The 16,798-nt window shown below is 39.5% G+C and overlaps 1 protein-coding gene across 1 annotated transcript in view; it reads left to right on the forward strand.

The window, feature by feature from the left end:
- The window catches only part of myo3b (myosin IIIB), a 154,060-nt gene that overhangs the window by 25,786 nt on the left and 111,476 nt on the right, over positions 1–16,798 (forward strand). Inside the window, exons 9-10 of the mRNA XM_026219068.1 lie at positions 10,530–10,595; positions 16,422–16,577. Of these exons, the coding sequence (XP_026074853.1) occupies positions 10,530–10,595; positions 16,422–16,577 (222 nt within the window). The remainder of the gene's footprint in view (positions 1–10,529; positions 10,596–16,421; positions 16,578–16,798) is intronic.

A 16,798-nucleotide genomic window follows, 5' to 3' on the forward strand; every position in this document is an offset into this window, starting at 1 on the left:
AGTTATTGGTATTTATTGATTCCTCCATTGCTTGAAATAATTGTTCTTTATGCTCTTCCTTTTTTACTCTTAGAGTTTGTTTGTACAGTCTAAGGGCTTTGTGATACTGATAGCGGAGTTCTTCATTGTCAGGATCTCTGTGTTTTTGATTTGAAAGATTTCGTACTGTCATTCTAATTCTTGTACACTCTTCGTCAAACCACTTGTCATTGTTGTTTTTTGGTTTTCTTTTTAATGATTTTTTCAAATTGCACATGGATGCTGATTGGTGGAATATATCTGTAATGTCCTTTAGTGCCAGATTTATGCCTACTTTATTTTGTGGATATGTGTTCATTATAAAATTGTCTAATAGTAATTTGATTGTTTGACTTTCTAATGCATTCTGATAATTTTCTGTGCTGTTATTTGTCCACTTGTAGGGTGGTTGCAGCTTCAGTAAATGAGAGGGCTGTCTGTGTGATTCGTTGCTATGAGTTGGTCTTAAATAGAGTGTAATGTTACAGTGGTCTGACAGAGGGGTTTGAGGACTGACTGTGAATGCTCTGAGATGCACTGGGTCAATGTCTGTGATGAAGTAATCTACAGAACTGTTGCCTAAGAAAGAATTAAAGGTGTAACAACCAAAAGAGTCTCCTCGTATGCGACCGTTCACTATATACAGGCCCAGTGACCGACAGAGCTCTAGAAGGCTTCTCCCACTTTTGTTTGTTGATTTGTCATAATTGTTTCTTAGCTGGTATGAGGGCAGATAGTGGCTGGTGTTTGTGATATATTTGTCTCCCTGCATGTTGACAAAGTCTGGTTCATTTCCAGTTCTGGCATTTAGATCGCCACACATTAACACATTTCCTTTAGTCTGGAAATGGCTAATCTCATCCTGAAGGATGGAGAAGGTTTCTTCACTGTAATAGGGTGACTCAGCTGGGGGAAGGTATATAGCACACAAGAATATGGGACGGTCTGTGGAGACAATGTCTGTTTGGATTTTTAACCAAATGTGAAATTTTCCGATTTGAATAGCTGTGATTGAGTCTATGAGGTGTGCTCTGTACCATATCAGCATTCCCCCTGAGTCTCTGCCCTGAGTCACCCCTCTTAGTTTCGTCGATGGGACAGCTATTTCCCTAAATCCAATCGGACAGCCAGTGGACAAATCTTTAACATTCCATGTTTCCTGTAGTATTATAATATCAGAATTCTCAATTTCTTTTTTAAAGTCTGAATGTTGACTCTTGATACCAAAAACAGAGGACCTCAGACCTTGAATATTCCAACATGTGACTTTCAGGGAATATGAGCTCATTAAATAATCACATTTGTTATTTCAAAACAAGACAGACATCAGTATATTGAATTGACAAATCAAGAAGAATATATTAAATATTGGGTACATTAGGTAAAGAAAAATATACAAATATCATATTCATATTATATAGTTTTTTTCTTCAGGAAGTATAAATAATATGAGGTTTCTAAAATCTGATATAAAAATAAAAAATAAACTCATATACATGCATACACATCCATACCCTTTTTTTTTTTAAAGAATAATAAATAGGTTTCTAAGAGTCGCATTTAAAATAAGTAGAAATAAAACACATTTTCACACATACACACACACACACACACACACACACACATGCATTTTAAATTCTTTTCATTCTTTTCTTTTTCATTCTCAATATAATTATATATATACATTTTTTTTTTTTTTGTGAGTCACTAACCCATGAGGTGTGAGCACAGCAGGGTCAGCATGTGCTGGATGTTGTTGAGGTCTCTGCAGGGCGATGAGGTAGGCTGGCTGGGGACTGTGCTGGGGCTGCAGGGGGTCAGTGATCTGCTGCCCGTCTGCTGCTCTGGCTGATGAGAAGGTGAGGGGGCTTCAGGCCTGTTGATGCGCTGTTGTCCAGGGGGGAACACAGAATCTGTCATGGGCTTCCTCCGGTCAGAGGTGAAGTGGTGTCCCTGCAGTAGCTCTATAGGGTGTCCATGAAGTCGCTGCGGTGTGCTGGAGCTGCGGTTGATTGAGATGTCCTTCAGGGTTTTAGAAAAGATGGGGACAGCCCTTCTGTGGAGGTGGACATGGTCATACAGGCTGCCGAGATTCAGTGTGGGGTGCTGAACCAGGTGTACATTGGGTGATGGTGTCCTGGTGGAAGTCCGAGCAGAAATAAAAGGGGGGAGAGGATGATTTTTGAGTTGGGGAAGTTTTGAGGATGCCTTCTCAGTCACATTGATGAGAGCTGTTGCTACTCTCTCTCTGAGCTCGGAGGTCGTTCGTGCCGGTGTGGATGATGATGTGGCTGGGGGAACCCAGCTGTACTTCACACAAGAGCTTCAGGGCCTTCTCTGTGTTTGGGCACCAGATTTTTCTGACGTTTTTTTCTGGGAAAAAGTCTCCTTTCATCGATGAACTTGCCGTTGGAGTCCATGAGGAGTACAATGTGAGGCTGTGATGGACTGTAGGAGTCTGCTGGGCCGGGTCTCTCGAGTCTCCTCTGAGCTCTGCTGGTCTCCTCTCTGAGTCGACTGCTTCTCCACAGCTGACCGCTCTATTATGTGGGACTCTCTCAGCTTTCTCATCTCTTCCCTCATTACAGACAGCTGATTGCTGTACTCTTCTCCATATTTTTTCATTTATTTGAGTTTCTTTCTTAAGCATTTCTATTTCTTTCCTGTAATCTGCTTCTTTCTGTGTTGGATCCGTCTCCTTCACTGCTCCATGCATCTCCTCTCTCAGCTGCACCAGCTCCAGCTCCATCTCCCTGAACTTCTCCTTCATATCACTGATGATGCTGTGTAGAAGGGACATCTCCTCACTGTCGTCTCTGGACTGATGGCTGGACGTCGAGGGCTCTTCTGCACACTTTTGTGTATTAGGGATGACCTTTTGTGTTTTAGGGCTGATCTTGTTCTGCTGAGCTATTTCTTTAATTAGCAGGAAGTCCTTTTCAAATTCTTTCAGCTTGCCCTGAATCATTAAAGTCCCATTTTTATACAGGTTGGCTGTTATCATGACATCTGAATCTGACTCCTCCCCTTCCTTGATCTGTAGCTTCCATCCATTACTGATGCCCTTTCTGATGACTGTGGGGTAATGATGTCTGATTGATGAATGTTTTTATCTACTGGAGTTAGCCCTTATATTGTAGCTTAATTAAATCACAGTTTTTGGGCAAATCTTTCTCCAAAACAAAGGTTGTTGATTGTTGATGGTATTTTGTGTACTCACTCGGAATTCCTTTTTTCCTCTTTCGTGGTAGTTGTGGGACCTTTAAGCCTTCTGTCAGTTGGTTGTCTGCTAGTTGTCTTCTGCAGATTTTTCTTTGTTGAGTCAATGTTCTTTTGCAGTTAATATGTTGCAGAAGGTCTTATTTGATATAATTTTATAAAAACTGATCATCTGTCTCAAAACAACATTTAAAAGTAAAAAATCAGGAGCTAATTTTCATGCTGCTGCTGCTGTTGAATGGAACTATCTCTCTCTCTCTATATCTCTATATCTCTGTCTCTCTCTCTCTCTCTCTCTCTCTCTCTCTCGCTCTCCCTCACACACACACACACATACACACTCAGCTCTTTCTGTGTCTGCCCGTCCCGATGGCTAGACTGTGCTCACTCTCTGTCTCTCTCTCTCTCTCTCTCTCTCTCTCTCTCTCTCTCTCTCTCTCTCTCGCTCTCCCTCTCCCTCACACACACACACACACTCAGCTCTTTCTGTGTCTGCCCGTCTCGATGGCTAGACTGTGCTCACTCTCTGTCTCTCTCTCTCTCTCTCTCTCTCTCTCTCTCGCTCTCCCTCACACACACACACACTCAGCTCTTTCTGTGTCTGCCCGTCTCGATGGCTAGACTGTGCTCACTCTCTGTCTCTCTCTCTCTCTCTCTCTCTCTCTCGCTCTCCCTCACACACACACACACACACACACACACTCAGCTCTTTCTGTGTCTGCCCGTCTCGATGGCTAGACTGTGCTCACTCAGCCTGTACTTGCTCAGGATCCGTCTCTGCTTTGTGTCTCTGACACATTCATAATCAGATTTTAACTCGATAGAATTGTAATTTACTTTGTGTTTTAGTTTCTTGATCCCAATGTTCCAGATATGTATTTTTAGATTGTTTGATAATTTGATTGATTTTGATGTTTGATTGATTTTTCTTTCACCTAAAATAGAAGTATTAAAATCTCTGAATACTGAATAGGTGTAGATGTGCAAACATCTGGTTTGATCATTTGGTTGTATTTTCAATTCTGTGAATATTTGTTTTGGTGATTATTTTCAGTAAATGGACTATCTTGGCTCAGCTGAAGCTTTGTGTAGCTAATGTTATCAACATATGAATGTTTTCAAATGCTGTTTGTGTGAAATGACACATTAGTGCTTTGTTCAGTGGAATAGCCCCATGTGCACTTCATAATGCCTGGTTCTTTCTCAGTTCACCCTCATTTATCTTAACTGTTTTAATGTCACAGAGTCAGGATATCTTACGTCACACTATTCTGATTAACAATCAAATTTAAGAGCTTTGATGAAAATCTGACCTTTTGCCATTGTTATGATCACACCATCATCACCCAGAATGCATAGTGGTTTGTTCTTTGATTGTAATTTGCATTTGTGATTAGCCGCCCTTCCTTCCCTATTGTCATTAAGATGAGGCTGACACTCATGTTATCTGCCCCGCTCCAGGCCTGCAGGGGATGGGACACACTCCTTCATGACACTGACACTGCAGCACTTAGCTCACTTTTACAGAGCGGCTACACAACACATTGACATAGAATACTTAATGCACAGTATGTAGTATACACTAAATACTGCCTACTTTTCAAGAAAAAAATGTTTACTAAAACAAATAAATATTACCCACCTTTCTTCCCCTCCTCTATCTCTAGCTTCTTTCTTTCTTTCTTTCTTTCTTTCAAATGAAATTAGATATTTGTTGCAGAAATCAGATGTGTGGACCTTTAGCACAGCAGCGGGTGAATAAATCAGTGTTGGTGTGTGCACTCGGGCATGAAATGATTCTGTTAACATGTCATATGTCTGGGCCGGCGTTCCCACCATCAGCCCCTCTCTCAGACGGAGAGATTAGGAGGGGGTCGTGGAGCAATCGGAGCCTGTCAGCCCCAAATGTTTGACTCATGATGAAGGACATCAGAGGGAACTGAATAGGTACTCATACAAGGCTGCACTATTCCCAATCTGAATACAGTTGTTGGAGCTAAAGCTAAAGCACTTTTCTCACTGACATGCAGTGCAGTGACTCCTGGGTTTTTCATTAAGGCTAAATCATTTGCATTTACTTAAAATCTTTCAAGCCTGAGCTAGCTGTGGTGTAAAGTGTACTGTATTCAATCCACTGCACCTAGAGGTAAAGGCTCATGTAAAGCTTTGACAGATTTTATTTTGATCAGCTAAAATTTGTATTTAAAGTAAGGTCGCATTAGTAATATCACTGCAAAAATAAAAAAGTGAATTGTCAACAATATAGAGCTATCTTTGAAGCACAGCTCACATGGAAATCACTTTCAAACCAAGCTGCCTCTGTTGGTCAGCACAGAAAATGTGCATGACCAACTTTAACATGAGTGAAATCTCAGTCCTATGGAGTTTGAATGAATGTTAATGGATGGCTTTCTTCATATATTATAGACCTACTTAGTTCCTGCTGGACGTATTAACAGGCATAACCACTGCTAAAAAGCATCAAAACAGCCTGGATATGGACAAGATGGAAATTCACACCGGTCAAATTCTGTCAGTGACAGTGTAGCCTGTGTATGTATGGAAACATACAGTAAAAAAGACAAAATACCATCTCTCTTTAATATTGTAATGTCCCGTTGCTATTTTGTTTTACTTTCTTGAAGGATTTTGCCTTCATTTCCACTTGTCTAGAAACTATTTGATCAGTATGGCAAGCCTTGGGAGGTTTAGTCTTTTGTATGTAGCAGATTAGTACTGACACAACGTCTGCCATGTCATTTATCATCCGAAGCCGGTGTAGCCACAGCGCTTGTGTTGGAGGCACTTGCTCACCCTTGGATCCTTGGTAGTGAATGGGTGCCGTCAGAATGAGTCCAAATAGCTGATAAAAACATCTCAGTAATCCACAAGTAATTAATAAGCCTCCAAGTCCATCAATTAACCTCTTAAGTAGCGAAAGGCTTTGTGTTTTTAAGAATAAATATATTTCACTTCACAACACTTTAATTGATGGACTGGAGTCATGTTAATTACTTGTAGAGTATTTTATCAGCTGTTTAGCTCTCATTCTGACGGCACCCATTCACTGCAGAGCATCCATTGGTGAGCAAGTTTTTTTTTGTTGAAATATGACCTAGGCTAGACGTGTACTGACAGGTTTTATGAAATACACACTTACATTTATGTATATAAATCTACAGTATCTATCTCTCCCTCCCTCTGTTTGTGTCATCTACAGCGTAACAAACTGATGTTGTGAGTAACATGTCTGAAAGCGTGACTGTTTGACAGACAGAGTTTAATAGCTCTCCGGCTATATTAGAATAAACCAAGTGTGTTTACATCCTGTTTGCATGTGCTCACAAACACCCAATGAGGTTGAATACCACGGCAGAATTTACCCAGCACAATAGCAGCGCCATCAGCGACGTCGCCTTCACTTTGTTATGTATAAGCAGCTCTCTACAGCACTGCAACATCAAGGCGAGCGTGTGGCTGCAGGCACGAATTATATTCTGCATTGAAGGAGTCGCTTATTTTCCTTTGATGTGTTCTTCAGAGAGGACGGCCTGTCTGAATATCTATCAAAGCACCCAGTGACTTAGAGCAGCGCAGAATGACAGATTACCGTGGAAAAAAGAAATCGCTGTTTAACAGGGGTTAGTTTATATGCCTGATGCTTTGTTGTTGGTGATAGTTTCTGATGAAAGACAGAGAAGATGTGTTTTTAAGTAGTATGTCTGTCCTTCGACCTGCACAGCTCTTTATGTCTCTTTATGTCTGTTTGGGACTTCAATCAAGACAAAATCAGATTAAGAGTCATTGGGGGAAAAACAAGGAGATCTTGAAGCAGAAGTAGTAGTAGTAGGGAATATAAATGAAAACATGAGAGCTCCACGTTCGTGTATGCCTAACAACAGCCCATCTAGCAATAAGACGCTGCAGGCAGGCTGGATTCTTAACATGATCATAGTGCTGTTTCTCTTCCTGTCCTTGCTGCAGATGAGCACTGGGCCCATCTATTCTGTTGTCCTCTAGGTAAATCATCATAACACGGTATTACTGTACTTTAGACTCAAAAATCATATTATTACCATAGACTTTAGAAGTAACCTGCATCCAGTCATCAAGTGCAAAATATTTTTGTTTGTTGGGCTTCTGCTTGGAGTTCTGATTTGTCCTCTGTTTCATGATTTTTGGGCTCTTTCTGTCACTTTTACGATTTTTACACATTATTTTTACAGACTCGTGGAGATTTGCATTTGTATGGCAGGCACCAGTCTTCTTCAGATTTTTAAATGCACTAAACATAAAATGTGTCATAGTTTAAATATATATAACTGCTATTAGTTGGACTTTTAGAGTGTTTTTTTGAGCCCCTATATGGACTACTTAAGTACATCTTATCAATGTAATTTCATATTTGTTGCTTTGGTTTTCTTTGTAATATGGTTAAACTGTACTGCCGAAATACTGCAATGCATGGTAATGTAATTTATATTCAACCTTATGTTATGTATATAAATGTTTAATTAAACATTTGTAATGAAGTTGCAATTTACTGTAGTGCAATTAAAATGAAATGTAGTATCGAATAAGGCACTACAGTTAAAATTATATTCAAGTGCTTGTGCTGTTGTATGTTAGACAACACATCAAAATAAGTGTATGTCTTAAAAGCACAAAAAAAGATTATTGAAAAAAAAATTTTTAAAATGTACTTTTAAAACTCATTTAATGCATATATTACAAAGTGCACATTTAAAAAAAAAATAAGTTTGTTGAGAAAAATAGTCATAAAGTGCACTCTTTTTAAATATACATATGGAAAAAAAAAATAGAATATTAAATATACGTATGGAAGAAATACTATATAGAAGTCAATGGCAAATAAATCAGCTGTTTAGCTACCAGCATTCTTCTAAATAACTCCTTTTGTGTTTAAAAGAAGGAAGAAACTCATTCCAGTTTTGAACAACTTGAGGATGAGTAAATGTTGACAGAATGTTCATATTTTTGGTAAACTATCCCTTTAACTGACCTTTTATTTCAGTATTACGTTAAATGCAAGTAGAGTTTTTTATTTATTTATTTATTTTTTTAAGTACCTTTTATGATTTGAAGTTTTCTGAGCTGGCCTAAAACTGTCCCAGGTTTTGAAGCTTCACAGCATCACTAGCCGTGTTTCCTCTGTCAGGCCAGTGCGAGCCAGGGCTTAAAACGGGCCGGGCGGGGGCTAATAGACTCGGGCCAGTAGCACTGAGGCCAGAATAGTTCAGGATTTCCTCCGTCGGGTCATTAGCTCCGCTGCGCGTCACTAAAACACACCCTTTACACACCTCTCAGGAACAACGTCATGCAACCTCATCATTTCACCAGCAAAGAAAAGTTATCAGAAAACTAATAAGAAATAAATCACTGGAGCATGCGCGATCACAAAACAAACACGATGTTTGCATGCTTTGTTAAATATTCAAATTCTAAAGCATTGATGTTTTACTATAGAATAAGTGATGCATTGATCATAATGAATTAATTTATCAGGACTCAAACTTATTTATTTATTTTAAACACTTATGAAAATAGCCTGCTTATTCAGTCGAGTCTGTTTCTGTTTATTTGTAGCCTATAAGTCACATTTAGAATGAATGATAATATCTCTATTTTTATAAAAGCTCCTGAACAAAAAACATTATTATATTTTTATGATAGGCTACGTGGAGCTAAACTATCAGCTAACAGATAATATATGTTACTAAATAAATACACGATTGTGATTATAATCCACATTGGATCTAATAATTTCAAACATTCGCTGCTGACTAAGAGTGAGTTTTGAGCTCAACTTATTTTTAAAAATCTTTAATGCTGGTGTTATAGCTGTTATCTTTCTGAAATGATCCGCAGCGCTGAGCTCTCCAGACATGAAGAAACTCCTCCCTTGTTCATAACCCTTCCTCTAGCCCCAGCTGGCCCGCTTTGGCCCAAGGTTTTCGTCAGGCCAGAAACCCTGGCCGTTGGCCCAGAGGAAGCCCTGACGAGGCACGATCAAACAAGTGACTAGCACGCCTGGTTTAAGCTCGACAGTGGAAACGTGGCTACTGAGAGCTGCTTGTGTGTAAATAAATGAGCCTATGAGCGTTTTAATATATAGGCATGTGAAAGTGTGTGTGTGTGAGTTAATAGATGGCTCTGTCTGAGTGTAGCTGACAGAGGGATTATTCGCTCTCATAACTCGGCAGCTCTGTGGACAGATGTTGCCTGCCAGACACTCTGAAGGGCGGCTCGTTTGTCATCCAGTAGCAGGCCGACCGGCCCTGGCCCACACTCTGTGCCTTAAAGACTTAAATACTTACAACTCCACCTCACTGATATACAGTGCAGCAGCTCATCTGAGTTACGACCTGCTCTATTGAAGAGCTCAAGGCTCGCTTAACTGCTTCTCTGCAGTGAAAACTCTGAACTGAAGTGCTGAGGGCTTCTGGGATTTTGCATTTAACCAAAGATGTAAGCAGCTGCGCACTGATTCATTATCTGATGCATTATCAGAACTATATACTTCACCAAATATCAAATAAGTAAATTAAATGTTGATGTTGAGTTTACTTTTATTTTTCATTGTTTCAAATAAAATAAATATTAACTGAAATAAAATAAAATATAAAATGCAAATTTTCATTTAGTATAAGTTAAAGTACTACAATGTCAAAGTAAATGAACAAAAAATACAACTTAATAAAAATGAAACAGGCATTTAAAAAAACTTTTCTAAAATTAACAGAAAAATAGAAACTAATTAAAAATATTAACATGAACTTTTAAAGCAGTGACACTAAAATGACACCGCTTCCCAGACATCTTTGCTAAACTAAACATTGCCAAAATATGTGGTAGTTTAAAATAAAAACTCATAGCAACAATATGCTGTATTTATAACCTGAAGTCTGCAATTAATGTTAAAAAATTTGGGGATTTTTAATGGTTACAGTATAAAGAGAAGATGTGAAAGTGAAAGCATATTGATTTTAGTGTAGGACTGTAGAGAGGTAAAAGTATTTGACTTCTAGGCTTTTATTCTAGAGAAGCTGTTTTGAATAACTGTTCTTTGGCACAGGTCTATACCTGAATGATGCATTTGTGCTTTCTGCTTTTCTTTGTATAGGAAGATGAATGTGAATAGACATTTGTTCTGAACAAACACAGTTGTCTCTTTAGATTTGTAATTTCTTTACCATCGCTGAATGAGGTCAGTCCAATACGTTTGCTTGTCTCATTCATGTGCGTTGTATCTTTGTGTGTTTTATCTGCAGGAACCCGTCTCCTACCCTACGTCACCCGGAGCAGTGGTGCAGGAGTTTCTGTCACTTCATTGCTCAGTGAGTACAACAGCTTCATTTCTTTCTTCTGTACAGACCAAACTCTCCCTATGATGTGTTTTCTTATTGATATTGTGCATAATTTTTGCTTAAAGTCACTTGCCAGTTAATCATATTTTTATTCCTGAATCTGTGTGAAATACTGAAATCGGGATCTCTGTAAATACAGTAGACAGGAAAAGTGTTCCGAAGTTGGCAATCTAATTTCTCCTAATTTTCAGTGGTTTCAAAAAGTATTTGTTGTACTTTTATACATCTATTTGTATGCTTACTACCATTCCAAAGTTTGAGGTCAGTAAGGTTTTATGTTGTAAGTTGCAAGTTGCAAGTGTAAGATTTTTTTTTCTCAATAAATAACAAATTTTATTACGGTATTATTACGGTAGCCCCACTCTAGAAGAACCAGAGACGAGACCTCCTCTCTCAGGCGAACAGACCAATCTGGCACCCCCAGCCCGACCTGTGAGCCCTGCACCTCTGGCCTCACGATGGGCATCTGAAAGCCTCCCCGAGAGTGTTTTAAATACAATATCTCAGGCTATAGCACCATATACGAGATGCCTCTATGCCCTTAGATGAAGGGACAGCATGGTTGTTCGCTTCTTGAATGGGTCTAGGAGGCTTAACACGTCTCGCCCCACCACAGTCCCTACATGGGATCTGTCCATGATGCTGAGGGCTGTAAGGAGCCCTCACTTTGAGTCTCTACAACCCATTGACTTTCACCCCCTGACACTTAAAACCATTCTGCTACTGGCGTTAGCATCGGTAAAGCAGATGGGAGATCTTTGTGAGCCCCTCTTGCCTGAAATTTGGGCCCAAGGTTAAGTACATACCTACCTAAGGTGCTCTCCACTGTTTTTTGATAAATTAAATATAGCCTTGGTGAACATAAGAGATATTTTTCAAATAAACAAATAAATATTTTGATTGCAGTCACTTGCCAGGTTATAAATAGATGTGAAATGGACACACCTTCAGGTTCATCTCGGAGGATGACTCCATACAACTTTTGCTTCAAGTGTTTGAGTGATGAGCACACTGCAAGCACTGCACCGTTTTGCCGGGCCACAGATCTGTCTCAAATCAGACAAATCAGACAATCCGCACCATTGGCGGATTGTCAGACAAATCAGACAATCCGCACCATTGGCTGTTCAATGGGTACTATGGTCTCCATGGAGAAGTACCTGTGGCTGAACCTCAGGGGCATCAAGGAGAGGGACTGGGCTTTCTCACAAAACTCCTCACAAAAACTGGGTAATTCTGGGTAAAAACTGGGTGGCTCACCACACTCCACAGAACTCCACTATCCTGCCAGACCTGAGGAGAATCTTCTCCTCTAAAAAGGAGTCCTGAGGCTGGAGCAAGCCCCCCCCCCCCCCCCCCAACAAAGCAAAGTGTCAGAATGGCCATTTCAGAGAAACTGGTAGCATGGAAGCTTCTGCCAAAAATCTCTCCATGTGTCAAAAGGACAATAGAAGAAGGATACTGTTTGCCCGTCATCCTCCACCTTTCAACAGCGAGGTTTCCACTACCATAAACCGGAACAAGCGCATTTGTTGACAAAGGAATTGCAAGCTCTGCTGGACTAGGGGGTCATAGAAAGTGTTCCCGTGCCAGAAAGAGAGCCAAGTTATCACAGCCATTAATATCTGGTTCCCAATAAAGATGGGGGGTTGTGTCCAATTTTGGATCTTCATGGTTTTTTTACCATTGTCCCAGAACATAAAAGTTCAAAAGTCATCCTAGCTCATCTCGAATCTCTGGGGTTGAGACTCAATGGTAAGGAGAGTATTTTCTATCTTGCCCAGAGGGCAATGAATTAAGGAGTTGAATGGGATTTGATCGCACTGCAGGCACAGCTGTCTTCTGCATGTATCAAATCCATTCTAAACTCCCAAAGAAATTTCTGGAAAGGCTAAAAAGGTACTGTACATTACATTCAGAAGTAAAACTTTCCACATCTAGAACATGAGACTGTTTCAGTTGTGGAAATGGACCAGAGGATTCCATTCAAGGTCCAATCCCCAGATCCATATAAAGATTACGTGATAGGGGCTTCGTACCCTTTCTCTGTGGTTCAGGCACCAGAGAAAGGTGGACAACACTGCTGTAGTCCCTTAAGATATATCACCAATGCAGACTGTGTTCCTGCCGTCTGAACAGGCTAGCACAGCAGGTTCTGCTTTGGGCACAGGACATGTTCCTGTCCCTCTGGGCAATTTACAATCTGGGGTATATGAATATTGGGAGCAGATGTCCAGACAAGTTGTGACACACTGAGAATGGGAACTCTATCCTGAAGTAGTCAGACAATTTGGGAAGATTTACAAAGCAGAGGTGGACCTCTTTGCTTCACAACAAACATAATAATATTGTCCCCTGTACCTTTCTCTGACTCCTCCAGCTCCCCTGGATCTAGATGTGATGACCCATATTAGGTCCAGGCTGTCTCATGATGCATTTCCCCTGATCGCTCTGCCCCCAGGAGTTCTGGCCATGATTGTCAACAAGGGTCTTGTTTCTTAGTATCTCAATGGCCGACCAGAGTGTGGTTCTCAGATCTAATATCCTTCCTCAACAGTTCACTGTGAGCAATTTCAGTCAGGGACCAAATAAGAGAGACTAGACTTCTAGACTTCTAGAATACACTATTGTGAGTGCTAGGACTCCCTCCACTAAAATAAGTTATGCCCTCAAATGGCGCGTTTTTCAAAAGTTGGAGTATGACACACCATGCAGACCCAGTTCACTGCCAAGTTGTATCAAAAAAGAAAAACTGTCCTCAGGTACATGTCCTGGTCCTCTTAGTCTATGTGTCCACTATTTTGTTTTGCCACGATTTATGGGGTAAGTTGCCTGCTTCATTCGTGGAGATAAGCAGTTGAGATCACCCACCAAAGTGACAGTCCCTTCGGGACTTGGCTCTAGTGCTCGAGGGTCTGGTTGGGACCCCTTATGCATCTCTAGAATAAGTGCTTGTCAAGCTGTATATATAAAAGCATTGAAACACCCAGATTACTATTTCATTATTGAGAATGAAAACATCAAAGAGAGGGATGTTGTGTGTATAGCAGGAGGGCTGTGAATGCTAATTGACTTATTTATTTGTGTTAGTTGTTCATTTGTCAGTGTGGCAGGTCTGCTGGCCGCTCATGATGAATTAAAAGCACAGAAACAGTCTTATTCATTAAGTAGGTTTGTGTGTTTCTGTGAGATTTTTTTCCTGAGTGCTCTTTAAGTGTCTGTGTGTACAGTCTGCCACACAAATGGCTGGTTTGGAAAATTCATGGTTGGTTGTATCCATACTGGTTGAGTCTGTCTTTTAACTTGAACAATTTGCTAAATGTACATTTTCATTTGTGCAAGGTACAATATTTACTTGAATTTGGCCAATATGGCAGTCATCTTTTACTTCATTCTGTGGTTTAAGGGGATAGTGAGTAGTGTTACAACGGTAAAGTCAAGTCACATTACCTATGTGAAGCTGCTTTGATACAATTTGTACTATATAAAGCTATTATAATCTATTTATTATTATTATTATTATTATTATTATTATTATCATCATTATTATTTGTAAGCTTACTAAAAAGTCTTCAGCTTAAAAGGTTGCCAGAAAAAAAAAAAAAAAAAAAAAAAAACAAGCCACTTAAACGTAAACAAACAATAACTATAATGTGTCTTAGTAACTAATTTAGCATCCAACACTGGTTTAACATCTGTCTTTATGCAGCTGTCTTTAATTTTTTTTTTTAAATGAGTTAAATAATTGAATTACTTTTTATGTAATTTTAGTTTTTATTTAAGTCAAATTATGCTCCATGCTTAATTACATCCATTGGTTGTATATAATATAAATTTATAAATATCAGACAACTTTTGGTGAGGGGATCTAGAGTTTTATGACTGAACTAGATATTTATTATATATATATATATATATATATATATATATATATATATATATATATATATATATATATATATATATATATAGTGTATATATTTCTTTACTGTTAATATATTGCTTCTGTTACGAAGAGTATTTAGTGAGCTGAAGATGCTTTGCTGTCCGCAACTAATTAACAGTAAACACAATTAAGTAAAGCTTGGGAAAAATAAAATTCATTGCTCTGTATTTGTGTTTGGCACAATAAATCAACTTCAGCACAGATGAGGGTTTTTATATGTGTACAGGGACACAACGTTATCGCGTGGTGCTGGCTGTTTGTTCTCTGCCTGTGTGTATACTATAACAGCACGTTGATGTTCCTGCGTTATGAATGCATGCGTAATTGTGCAGCTGAATGGCCTCCACTCTGCTATCAGAGCTGCCTGCTGTTCAGATCCTCAGCCATCCCGAGCACTAATGTCAGACCCCTGCACCTCTTTACAGCATTTAATGGGCTCTGGGGCTGCTCTCAGCACGGCCGTGCTTTCAGTCTAGAGTAAAACAGGCCACTGAGATTTAGACTGACACTGTGCTTAGTGCTTTACTTTCTGGAAAACAAATATTAAATGCAATTAGTTGAAATTTAGAGTGCTTTCAGGCCCACTTAAGTAGGACTTAATTGCATCCTTATGTAATATAAAAATCAATTCGACTGTATTTTTTAAATGGTAACTGTATTTTAAAAGCCAGGAAAACGCTCGGAAATTACAGACACAGCAAATCAAGACTTCACAGTGAGTGAGAGTGAGTGTGCTGCTTATATGTGTGTGTAAATGAGGTGCAGGTGTGGCAAGGAGATTGTCTGGGGAATGATGTGCAGGTGTGGCAGGGTGATTGTGATGCAGTGACTCATGGGAAATGTTGTAGGGTGTGGTGCAACAGATGCTAGAGTCCGAGTGACATCTGGTGGTTAATGTGGAATGTCCTGATTGGAGTGCCCTCTACAGAAGTTCATGAGCACTCCCTGTAATGATCGTGACAATAACACACTCTAGATAAATAATCTAAGTACAAATACCATACTAATGCAAGTAGTTTCCATGTGCTTTAGTACAGTATGTTAGCCAACACATCAAAAGAAGTGCACTTCTTCAAAGCAAGAAAACATATTATTTAATCATAAATTTAAATGTACATTTAAGGAAAACTTCATTTGACATGATTACAAAGTGCACTTTTTAGGTGTATATATGTGTTTTAAGTAACAGTCATGAAATTGTTTTCTTTTTTATATACACTTCAGCAGCCTTTTACTTAATTCATTTTATATTTTCTGCAAATCTCTCTTCCTCTCTATATTTATACATTGTAAGATGTGGTGTACAGTAAAAGTGCCCATTAAGAGCACAGCTACAATTAAGAGTACAGCTACAGTGCACTCATATATCATGAGAGGAAATACCTGCTGTTCGAGAGATCATAAAGAAATATGAAAATGGTGTCATGAGACTCGATCAACAGGTAACCACAGTATCTGAGCAGGAGGACACTTGCATGCATGTAGTCCAGAACAACAGAGACAGGCCTGAAGACACATGATAACACTGTTTACACCGGATACTATGGTGATGAGAGAAAAAGAGAGAGACAGAGAGAGAGACGGCTGGTCAGATGTTCAGTTCAGACCTCACAGAGCTTCTGGTCATCGTGTCAGAGACTAGAATTGATATGACAATGTACAGGTGACTTGTTGAACCTCTCTGAAGGCCTTTACATGATCATACAGGAACTGTGACTTGTTCACTTTGCACACTTTTATTGTCATATGGGGAGCTGCTTTTGTTATGTCGTCTGTGACAGTGCATGCTTCTCTACTTTCTGTTTGTCTTGGCTATTATTTTTCTCCCTCATCCCTTCTCTGATCTGCAGGTGTCTGATAAAGGATTTTGAGACGCGGCCATCGGTGACGCATCTGCTGGAGCATCCGTTCATCAAACAGGCTCATGGAAAAGACACGTCGCTCAGACAGCAGCTGTCAGTCCTCATCCGCGAGCAACAGGATGTGGGAAACAGGATCAAGACCAGGTACATTCTGCCCACAACACAAACCACATGCCAGCTCTTTTCTGAAATGAGATTGATATGTTCATGAGGTACAGAAAAACAAAAGGCTGACTGTGAAACTTCACCACTTGAAATTGTAAAAATACAGGTGAATTAAACAGAAGCATTTTTTTAATGTTGTATAATAGTCTGCCCATCTTAGACTGTCATTCTGCAGCGCTTTTAGTGACTTCTGATTCATC

Source organism: Carassius auratus, chromosome 34 (assembly GCF_003368295.1).
Source record: "Carassius auratus strain Wakin chromosome 34, ASM336829v1, whole genome shotgun sequence".
In the NCBI taxonomy this organism is placed as follows: Eukaryota; Metazoa; Chordata; class Actinopteri; order Cypriniformes; family Cyprinidae; genus Carassius; species Carassius auratus.